Here is a 20,163-nt window from a genome sequence, read left to right on the forward strand (position 1 = left end):
GCTTGTTGGGAAGGAGCTGATTCTCATTGCTCCATACTGGCCTTGTCAGATTTGGTTCCCCTTCCTTTGGCCTCATCTTCAGGAGGAGCCTTGGGTTCTGGACCCAGTTCCAAACCTACTGACTCATACATCCAGAATGCTCCACCCTTGTCTTCAAACCCCCAAATTGACAGCTTGGCTTCTCCAATTCCAAATTTAGTCAGGCTTCCTAACCTTCCTCCTTCTGGGAAGCATATCTTTATTTCTTCTCATAAGGCCTCAACGAGAAAATTATATACGAGTAAATGGAAAAGATTTCCTTTCTGGGCATCCAGCAAACAAACTGACCCTTTTTCTGCTCTAATAAGTTCTATTCTCAAATTTCTGGCAAAACTATTTGATGAAGGTGCAGCTGCAGCTACCATCCGTGTGCAGTTAGCAGCAATATCTAATTTCTATAAAAGTGACTTGGCCCCAAATCTGATTTCTCACAGACTGTGCAAAGCCTTCCTGAAGGGCACTAACCTGTTAAGACCACCCATAAAGACCTCTCTTCCACCATGGGACCTAAACTTTGTTCTCTCCTATTTGATTATTCCCCCCCTTTGAACCTGCATCATCATGTGATCTAAAATTTTTAACCTGGAAAACAAGTATGTTGATTGCCATCACTTCAGAGCTGCAAGCATTGCCGATCAAGCCACCCTATATGCTTTTCTATAAAGACAGAGTATCCCTTTGAACAAACCCATCCTTCCTTCCACAAGTATGCTCAGAGTCTAACTTAAATCAGTCCATAGAACTACCATTTTTTCCCCAATTATGGCAACAAGGCAGAATATACACTTCACCGACTGGATGTACACAGACAGTTATACTTCTACTTACACAGGACAAAAGACTTCAGAAAATCTGATCAATTATTTGTCTCATTTTTAGAAGCAAAGAAAGGTGGTCTTGTATCTAAGGTCACACTTTCAAAATGGCTTTCAGATTGTATTACCTTGTATATATAATTCTAACAACAAAGTTCTTCCCTATAAAGTCAAGGGTCATTCTACAAGAGCCATGGCAACCTTTTCTGCCTTTCACGCTTGGCTACCACTTGATACCATTTGTGCTGCTGCAACTTGGGCAAGACCCCATACCTTTATCACTCATTACAAAGTAGATTTGGCCTCCAGGGACAGGACCTCCTTTGGGTCCACTGTCCTGAAGAATATACTCCTATGAGCCAACCAGGAAAAATGGTGCTAGGGACGCTGTCCCAACCAGTATGAATGAAGGTGAGATCGGACAACATAACATAAAGAAGTTATATACTCACCATAATGTTCCATGTTTGTTGTCCATCTCACCTCACATCCCACCCTCCTTTCCCCCCAGCTTGTGGCTCCTGGAGGACCAAACGGTTCTTTCATTTGGCAGTTATGTTCTTTTACCTTCTTCAGTGTCTTATAAAAGGTTGTAATAGTACCTTAGTTAACTGTGGTTATCAATAAACGAGATCTGGGGAGTTTCACTAGAGCATGATGGGATAGGGATACAGCCACAAGCCAGTGGAAGACCTTGAGCTTTAGTATACAGACGAGTTGGAACCTAGGATCGGTTCCAAACCCAACCAGTAAGAATGAAGGCGAGATGGACAACAAACACAGAATGTTATGGTAAGTGCATAACTTCTATTTTACACTTGGAATTTTTTCCTTTTTGTGTTTCAGTCATTGTACATCCTTAGGTTTTAGTTACTTGAGGTTTAGTAGTGGAACCACCCCTGAGATGTTCTAGAACATTTTACTTCACCTACCATGTGTTGCCATTTGAAAGTCATTCTTTTTTTAAGTTTGTAGCAGTCATTATTGGTATACATACTACAATGTTGAGCTTATCATCCTGTTTGTGTATAGGAGGCAGGAACTTAACTGTGTATACAGCATATTCTTGGTGAATAGAAAGCTGTGCTTAATAGAACAGGCTGGAAATACTGTGCAACTGAATAAATACAGTCTTCAGATACCAATGATGTGTTTTAGATTAATATTATGCAGTGGTGTGAAAATTACACTATGTTATATCTAGAGAACTGGCTGTGCATGAAACAACATGGGGGGTTCATTTTATCAATAGAAGTAAGATGATGATTTGAATTAGCATTACATGTTTGCAAACATCATTTGGTGACTAAGCAAAGGTAAAACAGCATATAATTGCATGACAGTGCTGCTGAATGGCAGAAGCCTAAACAGCAAAATCTCTGAACTTAAAGCATTTGTGTAAGTGCAGAAACTTGGTGCCATCGTAATGATAGCACTCGCTGTACTCTGGGATACAATGCATATCATGCATTCCGATGCACTTACAGCTCTGCGGGAATATACAGTGGATATAAAAAGTGTACACACCCCCGTTAAAATGTCATTTTTTTGTGATATAAAAAAATGAGACCACAATAAATCATTTCAAAACTTTTCCCACCTTTAATGTGACTTATAACCTGTACAATTCAATTGAAAAACAAACAAATCTGTTAGGGGAAAAAGTATAAAAGATAAAAAAATGTACAGAGTACAGACTGAAAATGAGTGTCTTCGGAAGGTAATGAGGGCTGTCACCAGAATTAGTGACAGACTCATGGTTATCCGACTCCATTGTAAAGATCAGATATGATTCATTATCTCAGCCTATGCTCCATAGAAGGGTTGTGATGGAGAGGAAAAGAGTGCCATCAGGTAGCTGGAGGACCTACTAGATTAAGCAGGACAACACTTGGTGTCACAAATGGGAAACCTGAATGCTCATATTGGGACAGACAGAACAGGATATGAGCACTGCTTAGATCCTCATGGGTGGACCAACAAGAATAAAGAAGGAAAGGCCATTTTAGACTTCTGTCTAGCAAATGGCCTGATGGTGCCAACACTTGGTTCTCCAAAAGAGAAAGTCACAAGATCACATATATGAGTAGTCCACATGTAACTAAAGTAGACTTCTTCCTAGAAAGGAAGAGATTTCCAAAGTCATCCACAGTGAAACAGTCACACAGCCTAAACCACTGATGGCCACAATCTGCTTCAAGGAAAGAAGGCTCTAAGGTCAACAGAGATTAGGGTGAAGACCTGGAAGTTGTTTGGAGTAAAAGCACAAGAGATCAAGGAAATACTCTGGAGTACAGTAGATTGGAAAGAAGTGAAAATCAGTGGAGTCAAAGAAGAAGAAGAAGAATGGCAGCATCTTAAAACAGCATGTGTGAAGACTGTAGAACAGATACGTGGCTAGAAAAAGTGTGGCAATAAGCTACATAAGAAAAGATTGTAGTGGAATACAGAAGTCTAGAAAGTTATCAAGAGAGGAGTGCAGGAAAAAGTGAAGGATAGAAAAGATGGGCCAAGCTGAGAAGGAATACTGGATGGCTAACAAAGAGGCTGAGAGAGCAAAGAACAAGGCATCAGAGGCAGGTGGCATGCAGAAACTCTATCAGGCTGCAAGTCCGAGACAGAAAGAGAAATGTAAAGATAGCCATCAGACACATTCTTAAGAGATGTCAGAAACAACATACTCGCCAGTGCAAAAGATATCACTGCCAGATGGAAGGAGTAGTTCCAGCAGGTTCTGAATGAACAAACCCCAACAGGAACTGTACTGCCACATCCACAGTTCTGTAATGAAAGAGGAAGAAGAACACACCCTAGAAGAAGTAAAAACAGCACTAAGGAAAATAAAGTTGGAGAAAGCAGCAGGCTCAGATTAAATCACTGAGGATCTGACCAAGATGTTGGGGAATTAGGGGAGAGATGGCTCCCGACGGCACATATAGCAGTATGATAAGAGTGGTGTATCCCAGATAATGAGAGAATAAGCAGTCTAAGTTCCAGTGTACAAGAACAAGGGGAGCATTAACAGCTGTAGGCAATACAAACATATCAAACTCCTGTCATGCTGTATGATATTTCTGGAGAGGGTGATAAAATAATTACACAAAGAAGCAGAAAATAAGATGTGAGATGAGCAGTTCAGATTCAAATCAGGATGCACTACACTGATCAAACGCTTACAGTGATACAGATGGTAGAGAAGAGGGAGATGAGGAAAGAGTCAAAAAGGGCATTCCGAGACTGGGCCAAGGCAAATAACAAGGTCCTAGGAAAGCTGAATTTGGCAGTCTGGCAATGTGTTGAAGTCCCCTGTACATTGGTAGAATCATTGTGGGCTATATAGTAGGACCCAGTGACAAGAAGTATGCGTAGGTGGGCATCAGAGGTCCGCTCTGAGCCCACTGTTGTTCTTGCTGCTGATGGACTACATTAAGAAACTGGTCAAAGAACCCAGAACAATGAAGCTGCTCTATGGAAGTGATGTGGTACTACAAGCAGACTCTGAACAGGAACTTCAGGAAATTATAGGGGGAATGGAGTGCAAAACTGAAAGCACTTGAAATGAAATGGAGTATGGACAACAGTTATCATGGAAGCAAATAGGGGAAATGAGAAGAAGATGAAAACTGAGAAAGAAGGGAACATAGTGGAACAGGTTAACAAATTCTAGTATCTGGGTATAGAGTCTGAGGAGAAGGGGAGTCTAAATGAGAAGGTTAAAGTTAGAATCAAAGGGGCTGCAGTCATCTGGCATAGAGTGATGGGGTAGTGTGTGGCATAACAATGGCAAAGAATCTGTGAAGTAAGGTGTACAAAACATGGTGTGACCAGTACTACTTTATGATACAGAACCTGGGCACTGAAGGCAGTGAGGAAGCTAGAGGTGCTGGAGATTAAATGCCTGAAATTGGTGGTAGGATGCACATTGTGGGACAGACAATTAAATGAGGACATCAGCGCACAAGCCAAAGTAGCTCCATTTGCAGGAGAATACACTGTAGTGGTTCCATCATATGTGCAGGAAAGCAAAGTATGAAAAGGTGAAGAATGTCAGTTGAGATTGGAAGAAGGCAAGATGAAATGAGATGTCTAACTAAGAGATGGATTTACTGAGAGAAAACCTGTGACAATCAGGCATGACTGTTGAAGATAGTACTAGAGTTGCACTGAATCGAGAAGGATGCCAACAGCGGACGCAACACAGCAACCTTGTGTAAAAAAAGAATGAGAAAAAGGGGGTTAATGGTGATGATAAGATGAAGTCACTCATAAGAAAAGTATTTGGTTCAACTATTAACTTTTTCATATGGTTAATAGTATTCTGCAGGTTCAGACGTTGTCATTGATGGGAAAGAATCAATAAATGGCTGTCATGATCATTCATTTTACTGAGTGTAACTAGGACTTCAACCAGTTACAGATTCGTTTCATGTAAAATCTTGTGTGAAACAATGAGGTTGTGAATAAATACATACTGCATATACTGTTTGTGTGTGTGTGCACAGGTGTGTGTGTGTGTGTGCCTACACCTAGTAGATTGATAGAGAGATATGTATAAACTACTGTGGAGAAGAAGCTGGAAATTTTTCCTATGGGAGGAATCCAATAGAGACTGTGACAATGTTTCCCAGCAATATGACTGTAAGTCTGAATCAGAGGTATATGGTGAACATTCAGTTAAAACATAAAACTTTGTCTTGTTTGGAAGAACCTGCATTACTTGCAATTATATATAATAAACTGCAATATTTGTATAAGTAGCTAGTAGCAACATCTCCATTAAACTTCCACAATATGTAATATATATGTGTGTGTGTTTGCATGTGCACAAACCACACACACTGAGCATGTATAAAATGTGTATTTATTTCACACCCAGCCTGTTCAAAGATATGAAGCAGATGTCTTGTATAGTCTTTTATGTGTTGCTGTATGGTAATTCCAACTCAGTACACAACTTAGCATGTGTTATTCCCTTAATAAATTGCATGATTATTTTGGTATGCATTCATTTTTTTCTGGGGGATTTTTTTAAGTGTTTTTGTCAAACATCTGTTCGCTAATCAGATCATACCTCTCAACCGCTGATTGTGACCGTCAGATTTACCCTTTTCTTCTTGCATTTACTGATGTTCCTCATAAACTCAGGTATTTTTTAGGGTACGCACCTTATTAAAAAAAATAAACTAAGCCTATACAAAGATCCCCCATCACCAACTATATAGGGGCTAGTTTATGGTCTTCTATAGTGAAAATAAGAAAGCTCTCCTCTTTCCAACTCTCTGCTATAAATATTATGCTCTGAGGGTGAGAGGCATGAAACAGAATGCTTGATTTTCTGAACTGTAATAAGTGCTTGTGTGTTGGGGTGGGTGTTTGTGCGTACTGTATTTATGCTTTTTTATGACAAAATAATGCAGGAATGTTATAGAAAACCAGCCCAGTACTATTTTCTAACTGATATTAAACAGAAATGTTAAGGGTTTTAGAAGACAAGAATAGTAAAGGCCTCCTTGCCTTAGAATTCCCCACCTCCTCTTTTTTCACTTCCACGGTTCCTTCTCTAATAACTGTGTTCTCTATCTTTATTTTCATTATTTCATCTCTACAGGACAAAGACAGATAATTTTCTTGTCTGAATATCTGAACTTTGTACTGCAGTCCTTTACAGTCAGCTTTACATAATACACAAGACCGTAAAACATTTCAGAGGATGTTTTTTTTTGGCAGTGGACTGAAAATACTGAAGCAATCTATCAACATATTTTAACCATTTCATCAAGATTCATGTGTAACCATCGTATACTTGAACACTGTAATTTCACCTGTAATGGGATTACCAGTGGTAGGGTTTGTAGTAATATGGTCACAGATATTATGCCTGTCATGTGCTAATAGTGTGTGTGGGTGGGTATGTGTATTTCATTGCTTATCACAACTGACTGATGTCTGTACACTTACAAATGTCTTACACCTGGGATGCAGGCTGTTTGATAACTTGTACAGTGGAGTAAGGCTATGATCTGTGAAGGATGAGGTTTTCAAGGAGAAATGAGTCACTCACCCTCCCAATATATCCTATGTGTCTGATGTTTGCAGGGCAAAGTGATAGTTGGTTGGTGCAGGATTAATCAAATGAATCTGTTTAAAACCTATTCAGTCAACTACTAAATAGTTTGGGAAGTCTGCCTGCCTCCCCAGTACGATCCATGGTATAAGCTGGTAACAGTGATTCACTGCTTTGTGCTTCATCAGAGGGAGCTCAATATTTTCAGGTTCAACTTTGTGCTGCTTGGCATTGTGGTATAGAAGCATCCCTGTCAGTATCTGTTGAGACATGTACAGCAGAGATTTAATATGCCTGTACAGAATGATCTTTATTATCTAGCTGTTCGAAGAAGCAGAGGTACTCACTAGGAATAGCCAAACAGCATGGTAGCAATGCCGTGTGCTTCTGCACTTTCTGTATTGAAATATGGCCAAGTGTACTTTCAAAGTGCATTCCCTGGTGAAGAAACCTGAAATACGTCATAGTTCTAATATTTTATGAAGGGCAGTCCTTTCTTGTTGATGTTGGTCAAAAACACAAGTAGTTGTATTTTTCTAAAGTGCAACATTTGGAGGGGTTATTATTTAAACTTGGGTGAGTGCAGGATTTTGTAATATGCACCCCCCTTTCTTTAAGAACATAGAATGTGTTTCACAAAATGTGATTTGGAAATCATGTTTCATTAAACTATATTGTAACATGAGAATCTTGATTACTGTAGAAAATGTACCACTCATGTTACATTACATAATAGTTTCTGGTGGTGGGACCACTTTCAGGGTTTCTGGTGTTGGGACTACTTTCAGCATCAATTTATTGGAATTCTGTCTAAGGGATCAAGAATAATGTATACTATTCTGTTACTTGTAAGTGAAAATTTAGTAAAGATTTTCAGAATCCCTTTTCTCTTAAAACTGTTTAATATATAATTGAATATTTACTTTATTCAGACTCTGTCAGGACTTAAATTTCTGTTATATTTCATCATGAGTTAGGTTCATTTTTTAATCTTAAACACTTGGAAAACAAACAATCTCTCTGTGAAGCAATATTATAATTTGCAAAGAGCCTGGATGTTAAATGAGTAAAAAATTTACCAATTTACCAGTTTTAGAAACTTAATCCTGGAAGAGTTAAGAGGAGCTTATACAAACTCAGGACAGGATGACATTGCTGAATAAATGTTAAGCATGAAACATAATTATACTTCTTAATGTCTGCAGCACTGTGAATTCTAGCATCAACTTTATCTCCGCTTTACCTAGAACTATTGATATCTTAGTAAATTTAGTGCTATTTATGAGTATGTAAAATTGTAAATAATTTAACTTAGAATGCAACATTTAGTAAAAAAATAATAGAATTACTTACCAGTGAAGTATACACTTTTAAATAAGAAAGGATAACATTATACTTTCTTTTACAAGTAAAGGAAAATTTAACTGCTAATGCATTTTCTTCTTTAGCATTCACAGTTTTAGAGATGTAATGCACTTTTTATGTCTGTTTTTCCCCTGTGTAAACCAAGTATAGGTAGCTGAATTTTAAAAGAAAAAAAAAAAAGAGTTGAAACAGCATGGGTAAAACAGACATGTTATACTTAACAACTGCAGCACCTATAATATTTCATAAACTCTAGGATTTCACCATTAAACCATTGTAGCAGATTGAACGTTAGTTTCTACTGAAAAAAAAAATGTTCACTGTATGTGACAGAATGTTTTATTTCTACCAGGGTCACTGCTATTATCATGGAAATGTACAAGGGTATCCGAACTCTGCTGTGACCCTCAGTACATGCTCTGGCCTCAGGTAAGCAGTTTGATTACATATACTATACTATACCATTTGTTATAGTACATTAGTTTAGTCATTCAGTAAAGTATAAATATATTTACTTATAGTATATGGCAGGACATTGTACTGTGTAGAAAATGAACTATGTAATATCATAGTTATACATTTTTTCTGGTTTCATTTATTAATAATGAAACCAATTTCATTTAATCCTAAAACCATAAAGAAAAATATTGAATTTACATTAAAAATGGGAGTTTTACATGCATATGTGTCCCAGGTGTTTGAAGATCATTATCTTATAGCCAGGGACTCGAGCATATTGTAGCTTGGATGGCCAGCTGCTCACATACAAACTTGAATAACTTGCTGAACCTTGTTCAGGCAAGGAGTGACAGCCATGCAGACAGTGGAGTTGCATCTTCCCAAAAACAATAGCAAGGTAAGTCCAGCAACCATGGGAAAGGAGTGGGACAGAAGCATAGATGATGATTTCAGGCAGTGATCAGGAGTGGTGTTTAAACCTATAGCTACTCACGCAGTCTCTAAAGCTAAAGAGCACGAGGGATGTTTAGTGTTAGAAAGCGATCAGGGATTTTAGGTTCAGGGAGCAGAAAGGGAATTTTTACATTTAGGGAGAGAGGGGACTTTAGAGTTAGGGAAGTGGTGAAGGTTAAAGTTAAGGCTCCAGTAGGGCTATGCAGGGCAGTTGGGAGAGCTAGGTAATTATCTAGGATCAGGTTAGTGGGAGTTAGGGCACTTATCAATTAGAGAAACTGATAAAGAGCAAGTGTATTGCAAACTACTGGCATGTGTGCAGTTGTAGCAGACCCTAAGAAAGCAAAACAACAAAGAAAAAATAATCATGAGACCACATATGCTTAATCAGTGTTATATAACTGAAATTATATAAGCATTTATCCAGCACTTTACTATGATTACTGTGGCACCACTCCCTGCATTCGAGAGTACAATGTTTATTATTCATTTAGATTCACCATCAACTTTGGGGGGGGGTGTTAACTGTATTTATCCATAACCCCATTGTCTCTCACCAGACATATGATAAAAATCTGGAAGTGGTTAAACTAAATGAAACTAGTTATTGCGTTATAGTCAATTACAGATCACAGTCTGACCTTTTCACAGCATGCAGAATACCTTACTCAATTAGAAAAGTTAAAAATCGAACCAAGTACCTTTCTTATGGGAAACTTCAACTATCCACACATAAACTGGCAAATATATGCTGCCAATAACAAATATGTTGAGAGATTTCTGGATTTTGCTAATGCCAATACACATGACTAAATTGTACTCCTACCCAGCAGAGGTGTTAACCTTCTTCAGTTTGTCCTCATGGACATTTCTCCTAAGTGAATTACCCCATGGATTACTTAATAGTCTTCTGGGTGATAAAGCTAGTAAGAAGCTATTAGACACTGGAATCATACAGCAACAGACAGAGCATGCATGCAAGGTTTTATATCTAAAAGAAAAATTCATTAATAATATGCAAGTACTGCACTTATGTCTTGTATCTCTATATAACAACATACAAAATGTAAACAACATGCAGTGACCAAGGCCATGTGTACCCCAAATGGATGCTTGAACCTTGTCCTACTAAAACATTATATTTGTGACACATCGCACAATAAAAAAGGAATACTTGTGTTGTAAGTGAAGCCATGGGATTGTTTTGTTTTCATTGTTGTGGGACCTCAGGGTTAGAATGGTTATTTAACAAAGAAGATGGAGATTAAGGCCCAACATTAAGTTAATACTGAAATTATTTGTAGTTTCAATGTTTATCTGAGCTTCAGAAAACTCAGATTCATTATGGAACTTCCTGTGGGAATGCTGCTTTAATATGATAGCTTAAGGAAGTCTGTTGTATTTTTTACAATTAGAATGCAGTGCATCAAATATGTCACATTTTATATTACTTCTGTACATGCTCATTATATAGTTTCATAGTTTAGTACTAGTCTATTTGCCCTGGGGCATTTGTAAGCCTAGCCATAGTGATGTGGCTTTCGCCACCCCATAAAATGGTACAAAAATGCACAGAATAGATTTAGAATACTGTGCCTCTGTCTAGTAGTGACACAGTGAAGGTCCCCTTATATAACAGAATTAGTTTACTGTGCCCCTGTCTAGTAGTGACACAGATGTGACCCCTGGGGTAAACTTACGATCTCCCATCCACTCATCAAGATTTCTCTTGAAGAGAGTCAGTGAGGGGCTCTGCCTAACATGAACTGGGATCTTGTTCCAGAGCATGGGAAGCCTCTGGTTTATGAATCTATCCCTCCAGCATGTCCTATTCATACTTGTGCCGAGGTTTAAGTCTTTAGCTCTCGTGGTTCTGATGGATTTGGATTTTTTGAGGTGGAGCATGTCCATCAGTTCCTGATTGGACATGGCCTTGTACGTCAGGCAGAGATCACCTCTGAGCAGGTGGTATGCTACTGAATAGAGCTGGAGTTTCTTTAGTCTGGCAGAATAAGACATATGTTGGAGACCCTTGATCCTCTTGGTGAGGTACTTTTGTGGTCTCTCCAGCTGTTGCAAATGCCGGGTGAGGTACATACCAAATGGGGCATTGTACTCAATCATGGGTCTGATGAGGGAGGAGTATAGGGGTACAATGACATCCTTGGATCTGGATGTGAATCCCTTCATGATAAGGTGTGCAAGGTAGAATGTTTTTCTAACCACTTTGGCAACGTGTGTGTCAAATGAGAGGTCGCTGTTGACTTGGGTTCCTAGGTCTCTGATTACTTTTTCTGTACTCAGTGGGTTGCTGTCTATGTGATAATTTGTGGGTACTTTGTTTTTCCCAAAGGGGATGACTATACATTTTTTGGCATTTAGTTTAAGGCCGTGACTGCGGCACCAGTTGTCCGTTTCAGTGAGGCCTTTTTGTAGGATGTGTGTGTCTGCTGGTGTATTGACTATGGCGCCTAGTTTGCAGTCATCTGCGAACTTTGTCAGCCACAACCCTCCCATGTTTGCTTTAACATCTGAGAAATAAATGCCGAACAAGAGGGGTTCCAGGACAGATCCCTGTGGGACACCACTTGTGACTGGATTTGAGTCTGACATTGCCCCAGCGATTTTAACTTTATGGGTTCTGTCCTTTAGCCAGTTTGCAACCCATCTAGTGACATAAGGGTTTACATTTAAGCTGTTGAGCTTATCTATGATGCCTGAATGGGGTATTGTGTCGAAGGCCTTAGCCAAGTCCAGGTAGGCTGTATGGACTGCTTTGCCCTCATCAATGGCTCTAGTGACTGTTTCAAAAAAGTCAACCAGGTTCAAAAGGCAGGATCTGCCCTTTACAAAGCCAAACTGGATGGGGTCAAGTGTCTGTAGGTCCCCAATGTCTCTGTTTATGAGTTCCATAATGATTCTTTCCATAGCTTTGCAGACCAGGCTGGTTAAGCTTACGGGGCGGTAGTTCCCAGGGTCTGTAGAGGTACCCCCTTTGTGGAGTGGGACCACTGTTGCTGTACGCCAGTGTTCAGGTACATATCCTGTAGTAAGGCTAAGGTTAAATAGCATTTTTATGTGCGAGTTTAGCTCCTCTTGGAGTTCACGTAGCACGCAACCCGGGATACCATCAGGTCCCATTGATGTTGTGTTTTTAGCTTTGCTGAGGGCGGCTCTCACCTGGACATCTGAGATGACAGGGAGATTACATTCAGCTGGGATAAGTATTTTTTCTTTTGGGGGTGAGGGAGGGGAGAACTTTGCACTGAACCTGTCAGCCAGAATGTTGGCAATATCTGTGGGTTCAGTGTATTTTTTTTGTTGTGAACTAACTCTGAGCATATCTGAGGGTTTCCGCCCAGGTTTCTAACATAGCTGAAGAAGGCTTTGTGGTTATCTTTAGTGTCCTTAGCGATTTTTCTCTCAAAGTTGGCCTTGGATGTTTTTATGAGAGAACGTAGTTTTCTGCTAGTGTTGATCAGAGATGTCTTCCCTTTTTGGGATTTTGCTCTGTCGTGCAGTAGCTTCTTCTTTTGTTATACAATTTGTTAATGGCTGAGGTCCACCAGACAGGACGCTTGCCTTTGGTGGAGAGGAACTTGGATTTATTTGGGATTGCATGATCCATGCATTCTTGGAGATGTCCATAGAAAGCATTTGTGAAGGATTCAGCATTGCGGGATGTGGTATCCACTGGCCCAGTGGGCTTAAAGGATACCATCTCGGTCTTAAGAAGAGTGAAGTCTGCTTTTGAGAAGTTTTTCACTGTGGTCTTTTGTGCTGGGGGTGGAGGTGGGATATGTATATCCAGGGTGATTAGTTTGTAGTCAGATCTCACTAGTGAGGGGTATACCTCTGGTGTGGAGCATTTTGTCCCCATGTTTGTAATGATCAGGTCTAGTATATTATCTTCCCTAGTGGGAGAGGTGACTAGTTGTTCCAGTGCATTTGAATTTATGAATTCCAGGAACCTTTGGGCTAGGGTGTTAGGGCTAGAATAATGTACCCAATCTATGTTAGGGTAGTTGAAGTCTCCCAGTATGATGGTATTTTGTGATACATTCATATCCTCCAATGTCTTCAGGAAGGCTGAGTGGGGTTCCTGAGATTGGGAGGGTGGTCTGTAACATGCTACCAGTTGTATAGCAGTTTTGCCTATGGTTAGTTGCACCGCCAAGGACGGTCCCAAGCCCGGCTGAAAAAGGAGGAGGGTTGGGCTTAGGGTTAGCAACCCCATCCCGTAAAAAACTATTTGCTACAAAAACACCAACTACAGGAAACACAGACAATCTTGTCTTGGAAGAGGAGGGTTCTTCAAATGGAAGATTTATGAAGTTTTGTGGCCAAAGCCGAAAGGATACCACAAAGCAGAGCACCCTTCTCTCTACCAGAAAAATAAACATTGGCACATGGAATGTCAGGACCATGTATGAGCTAAGCAAGGCAGCCCAAGTGGCAGCAGAAATGAGAAATAACAACTTGAGTTTGTTGGGAATCAGTGAGACAAGGTGGACAGGGGCTGGTCAGTGTCGATTATCTACAGGAGAGTTGCTGCTTTATTCTGGACATGAGGACAGTGAAGCACTTCACTCCCAAGGGGTTGGTCTTATGTTGGCTAAACAGGCCCAGAGAGCCCTGATTGGATGGGAAGCACATGGCCCCAGGATCATCACAGCTTCATTCCGTATAAAGAAGAAGAAAATTGTAATGAATGTGGTCCAGTGCTACGCACCAACTAATGACAGTGAAGAGGAAGATAAAGATCAGTTTTATGAAAGACTGCAGCAGATCCTCGAGAACTACACAGACAAAGACCTTACTATCCTTATGGGCGATATAAATGCCAAGGTCGGATCCAGTAACATAGGATATGAGCAAATCATGAGTACACATGCTCTGGGAACAATCAATGAGAATGGTGAAAGGTTTGTTGATCTATGTGCTCTCAACAATTTGGTCATTGGAGGCAGCATTTTTCCCCACAAACGGATACACAAAAATACATGGGTCTCCCCTGACTACACAACAGAAAACCAGATAGATCACATATGCATCTGTAGAAGGTTTAGAAGAACATTACAAGATGTCAGAGTGAAAAGAGGGGCAGATGTAGCATCTGACCATCACTTGGTGGTGGCTAGACTGAAGCTAAAGCTAAAAAGAACCCAGGTTCAAGAGTCATCTAGGAGAATCAAATACAATGTTCATCTATTGAAAAGATTCTCAGACAAAAGAACAGTTCAACATTGCACTGAAGAACAAATTTGAAGTGCTACAAGAACTGGTTGAGGAGGGTGGAGTAAACAGCTCTTGGCAGAATGTGAAAAAGGCTGTAGACTTAGCTTGTCAAGAGACACTGGGACCTAAAAGTATCATCAGAAAGAGTGGATCACTGCAGAAACACTGGTAAAGATAGAAGACAGAAAGAGGAAGAAGGCAAAAGTAAACAACAGTAAAACCAGAGCTTCAAAGATCAAGGCCCAAGAAGAATATGCAGATGCCCACAGAGAGGTCAAAAGATGCATTAAAATAGACAAGAACAATTATGTGGAACAGTTGGCAGTTGAGGCAGAACTGGCAGCTTACAGTGGTAACACAAAAATGTTGTATGATATCACCAAGCAACTTTCAGGAAAGTACAGTAAGCCAGAGAGACCTGTTAAAGATAAGCAAGGGAAAACCATCAATAGTATAGAACATCAACTGAAAAGGTGGGTGGAACACTTTGAAGAACTTCTAAACAGACCGTCACCTCTAAACCCTCCAATTATTGAGCCAGCCAATGAAGATCTACCAATCAATTGTGAAAAGCCAAGCAAGGAGGAGATCAGGAAAGCCATCATCCAAATGAAAAATGGGAAAGCGGCAGGACCAGATAACATCCCGGCAGAGGCCCTTAAAGCAGACTTGAATACATCAGTGGAGATGTTGTACCCACTCTTTGAAAGAATCTGGGCAGAGGAAACTTCCTTCAGAATGGAAAGAGAGCCATCTCATTAAGCTTCCCAAGAAAGGGGACCTTAGCAAATGCGACAACTACAGAGGCATCAATCTTCTATCAGTTCCAGGAAAAGTTTTCAACCGTATCCTTTTGGAAAGGATAAAGGACACCACTGACAAAAAGCTGAGAGAAGAGCAGGGAGGCTTCCGCAAAAATAGATCGTGTACTGATCAAATTGCTACGCTCAGAATAATTGTGGAACAATCAGTTGAATGGAACTCACCATTGTATATCAACTTTGTTGACTTTGAAAAGGCGTTTGATAGCGTGGACAGAGAGACACTGTGGAGCCTTCTGAAGCACTATGGTATACCAACGAAAATAGTAAATTTGATAAAGAACTCATACAATGGTCTATCATGCAGGGTTATACATGGATGGCAGCTCTCTGAAAGCTTTCAAGTAAAAACTGGGGTCAGGCAAGGATGCTTACTGTCACCATTCCTCTTCCTGTTAGTTATCGATTGGATTATGAAGAAATCTACTGCAGGACAGAAAAATGGGATCCAATGGACCCTATGGAGTCAGCTGGAAGATCTGGACTATGCTGATGACCTCGCCCTCATCTCTCACAGCCAGCAGCAAATGCAAAACAAGACAAATTTGGTGGCAGTTACAGCACTAGAGGTGGGTCTTAACATTAACAATCTGAAGACAAAGATCCTTCAATTAAACTCCACAAATACTAACCCTATCACTCTGCAAGGGAAGCCACTGGAGGAAGTGCAGTCCTTTACCTACCTTGGCAGCATAATTGACAAGCAGGGCGGATCAGAAGCTGATGTCGGGGCAAGGATAGGAAAAGCAAGAGCAGCCTTCATACAGTTAAATAGGGTCTGGAAAACAAGAGAACTATCCTTGATCAACAAGATAAGGCTGTTTAACTCTAACGTGAAGTCAGTACTGCTGTATGGGGCAGATACCTGGGGGTTAAACAAGACCACCACTAAAAAACTTCAGACATTTACAAATAGCTGTCTCAGGAAGATTCTACAGATTCGATGGCCAGACACTATTAGCAACGCCACCCTTTTGGAAAGGACCAACCAACTTTCGATTGGGGAAGAAGTTAAGAGGAGGAGGTGGAGATGGATTGGGCATACTCTTCGCAAACCAGCAAACAACATTACAAGACAGGCGTTGCGCTGGAATCCTCAGGGGAAGAGAGGAAGAGGCCGCCCACGAAACACCTGGAGGCGAGACTTTGAGGCAGATGCTAAGCTTAGAGGCTACACATGGAACCAAATAGAACAGCTGGCCCAGGACAAGATTCGGTGGAGAGCTGTAGTTGGTGGCCCATACCCTGTCAAGGGTGACGGGCATAAGTGAGTAAGTAAGTTGCACCTGTATGGTCTCCGATGCTTCATGTGTTGCTACTAACCTGGAGGTGTGGGTGTCCTTGATGAATATGGACACTCCCCCTCCCTTTGTGGTTCGGCCCGGGTTTGGGGGCCAAAAAGCATGATACAAGGTATAGCCTGGTAGCACTGGGGTGCTCTCAGGAGCCTTGAACCAGGTTTCAGTTACTGCGCAGACGTCTATGTTCTCCATACTGAGGAGTGCATCGAGTGCCTGCATCTTGAGATTTAGACTTCTGGCGTTGAGCAGCATTACCCTTAGTTTTTTTCCATTTTTGTTTTCTAAGGAGGTGGGTTTGTCTTTTGAGCCTTGCCTAAAAAGGCACTATGGGGGTGGCAAGAGCCTTAGCCAATATCCGGAAGCCCAGTGGTGACAGGTGCAAGCCGTCCCTTGTGAAGCAGCGTGGCTTGTCCAACATGTCATCCCAGGCAGACAGACATTGGATCCCCTTAGAATGACACCAGTACTTGAGACAATTATTAAAGCTGATCATCCTGTCTTTGTATTGTGGCATCATTCCTGGTGAGGGCAAGATGCTGCTCAGGGTCAGGGTCATACCAGCCTGGGCTACATAATCAGAGAGCTCTTCTATGTCTCTTTTCATGTAGTCCAGGGAGGTACGCCTCAGGTCATTCACACCAGCATGGACAATGACGGAGTCATATTTGTACTTGCTTTGGAGTGACCAGAGTGCGTGTGTTATGTGGCAGATCCTAGCTCCCGATAGGCAGCTCACAGTCACCCTCTCCTTGTTCAGCCTGGTAAGCGGGACATCAGTGTGTCTGTCTATAGAGTCACCTATTACTAGTGTATCAGGCATGGTGTTTGGCCTTAGGGGCTGTGATTGATTGACACACTGATTTATTGAAGTATGTGTTGCATGTGTTTTGTTTTGAGGTGGTGGATTTTTGGATGTCTGCTTTGGGAGTCTCTGTTGTTTTGGTAAGTTTTTTATTAGAGCCTCCAAGTATGTCTTTGTGTTTTTATGTGTTTGGTTTGCAGTTGTGGTAGGTCTATGTGGGACTGGGTTTGTTGAGTGTGTGGTTACCATCTCCTCCTGTCTGGTCATGCCAGCCCTGAGTTGAGAGAGTTCAGCCTCCAGTTTGGCTATATAGTTGCATCTCTCACATGTATTTGTGTTTGTTGGGAGGAGGAGAGGGTTGTCTGTGTACATGAGACAATTGTAGCATTGTCTCAAGATACCCAGATTAACCAGCTGAACTGGAGAGGACGCCGGTAATCTACCACTCGACATGCTAGAACAGTATAAGGGAGTGCTGTGCCTTTAAGGGAAGTGGATATTCACAAGGGTGGTAGGTGGATGTAGTGCTTACTTAGTATGAGAGTGCTTACTTAGTAGAGAAGTTTTGAGAACAAGTGCTAGGCTTATAATATAGCAAGTAGTCTGATTATACTAAGAGTAGAGCTTCCTTAAGGAAAAATTTGAAGAGCAAACTTGGCGGAGCCAGAAGAAGTTTAACCGGCATTGCGCTATGCGCACAATCGCGCAAAGCCGCGCAAACGCGGATTTTATATCTTGTAAATGTTCGTAAAATAAAAGAAAGCTTCACTGATTTGTGTCTAAGAAAGCATATCACAAAGTTTCTGTCACTAGTAAGTAAATAAGAAAGTGTTCTTACCAATTTATTTCAGAAATGATATAGTTCATATTCAGACATTTAGAAATTTGTCTGTCATGAATATTAGAACTTTAAATCATTTTTTTTTCTGTAACCAATTTTAATATTTATGTTAATGCAGTTCTGTGTTACTGCCATATTGAGATTTTATTTTTTTTAATGCAGAATATCTTGTCACACTCATTTTTGCTTTGGAATTAAGAAGTGAAAGTTGCCTGCATGTAATGTACACCTTGTTATAATATATCAAAATATTTCTACATTGTTATACCCACAATACTCACAGACAGATATATATGTGGGGACACTACTTCTCCATATATGTCTATTCTCCATTTAGCTTATTTTAATTCTGGTACTAGTCATTATGTCTTCATCCACATGTTTTTCCTGTGAAATATTAATCAGCACTGCATACAAAGGATTTAGAATATATGTACATTTAGATAGTTAACAGTTTGCATTGCCTTTGTTTAACGTTCTGTTTTTTTATTTGTTTTTTCTTACTGTGATTCAGATCACCATATATAGTGCTAGTGTGCAAAAATAAAATATGTAAGATTCAGCCAATTTTGAATGCATAAAGGGAGGTAGATGTTAGACCTTGTATACAATACTGGCAATATGGCTGCACATTGAATATTGAATGGGATCTCTATAGGAAAGATTAAATATACATCAGTGGCTGCATGCTTCTATGGACTTATACACGTAGCACAACATGTTAAGTTGCCCCTGTCTTGCTATTATCCTATCATTTGTTTCAGTTACTTTTCATGCTGTAAGTATACGACACACACTGTCCGTGCGTGTTTCAGCTTTTCTTAAACTGTTGGCGTAGTTCAGTATGCACATCCATTGCTTTTCAGCTTGCAGATGCAGAAGGTTGTGACTTTGCATCCCCTATTAGCTGAAAAACTTTGTCAAAGCTGCAGTCTCCATGGCATTAGGTCACCTTTTAGACATGTACTGTATTAAAATGACCTGGCTCATGACATAAATTCATGTTTAACTGCAGCCTTTGGTAGTGACGTGCATGTATCTCAGCAGCTTCACACTTCAGCTTATGCAATGAATGTGCTGACAGCTTCTGGTTCTATTCCCAGTCCTTCCTCATTTCCCCTCCATTGCAAAGTCCAATCTTTATTTGTCCTCCTAGGTAGAATGCTCATGCTGTATATATTTGCATGGCCGTTACTAGTTTAATATAGTATGCAAAAAAATAGTTATATGTGTGTGTGTGTGTGTGTGTGTGTGTGTGTGTGTGTGTGTGTGTGTGTGTGTGTGTGTGTGTGTGTGTGTGTGTGTCTGTGTAAGTAAATATATATATAGATGTGTGTGTATGTGTGTGTGTATATATATATATATATATATATATATATATATATATATATATATATATATACATATATATTTATATATATTTATTTTACATTTGTTAACAGGGAAAGTCCAACTGGATACATATCCATTTTCAGTGGAGGCCAGGGGAAATAACCTCCAGAAATACAAGAATAATTTAACAAATACAGTTAAAAATATAATACCAACAGTTCCAATAACAATTAATACAAAGAAAGATTGCAGGAGATAATAAGATGAGAGAAAATTAGGGAGTAAGTCTGGGTAGTAAGGTGTAGGGAGCAATATATAATAACCGAGTAGAAGTGTCAGAAGAAATGAGGAAGAGAAAAATATAATGCAATGAGCATGGTAGAGAGGTAGTCTGAGGAGGGAGAGTAACCTGGGCTAGAGCAGAAACATAGAAAAATATAAAGCAACAAGCATAATAGAGAGGTAGCCTGAGGAGGGAGATTAATCTGGGCTAGAGCAGGAACATATCCAGTGGTTGGTGAAATAATTTTTTGCGGCAGTCTTAAATTTTGTTATTGAGGGTTTGAAGGTTAAGTCAGGAGGAAGTGAGTTCCAGATTTTTGCTATGTAATTTGAGAATATTGAGTCACCGGC

At 40.2% G+C, this 20,163-nt stretch overlaps 1 protein-coding gene across 1 annotated transcript in view; it reads left to right on the forward strand.

Moving 5' to 3' along the window:
* ADAM12 (ADAM metallopeptidase domain 12) overlaps positions 1-20,163 on the forward strand; it is a 2,765,134-nt gene that overhangs the window by 1,305,640 nt on the left and 1,439,331 nt on the right. Inside the window, exon 5 of the mRNA XM_044056180.1 lies at positions 8,636-8,712. Coding sequence (XP_043912115.1) covers positions 8,636-8,712 — 77 coding nt within the window. The remainder of the gene's footprint in view (positions 1-8,635; positions 8,713-20,163) is intronic.

The sequence above is a fragment of the Protopterus annectens genome, chromosome 14.part0, assembly GCF_019279795.1.
Source record: "Protopterus annectens isolate FY-2018-M chromosome 14.part0, PAN1.0, whole genome shotgun sequence".
Taxonomy (NCBI): domain Eukaryota; kingdom Metazoa; phylum Chordata; order Ceratodontiformes; family Protopteridae; genus Protopterus; species Protopterus annectens.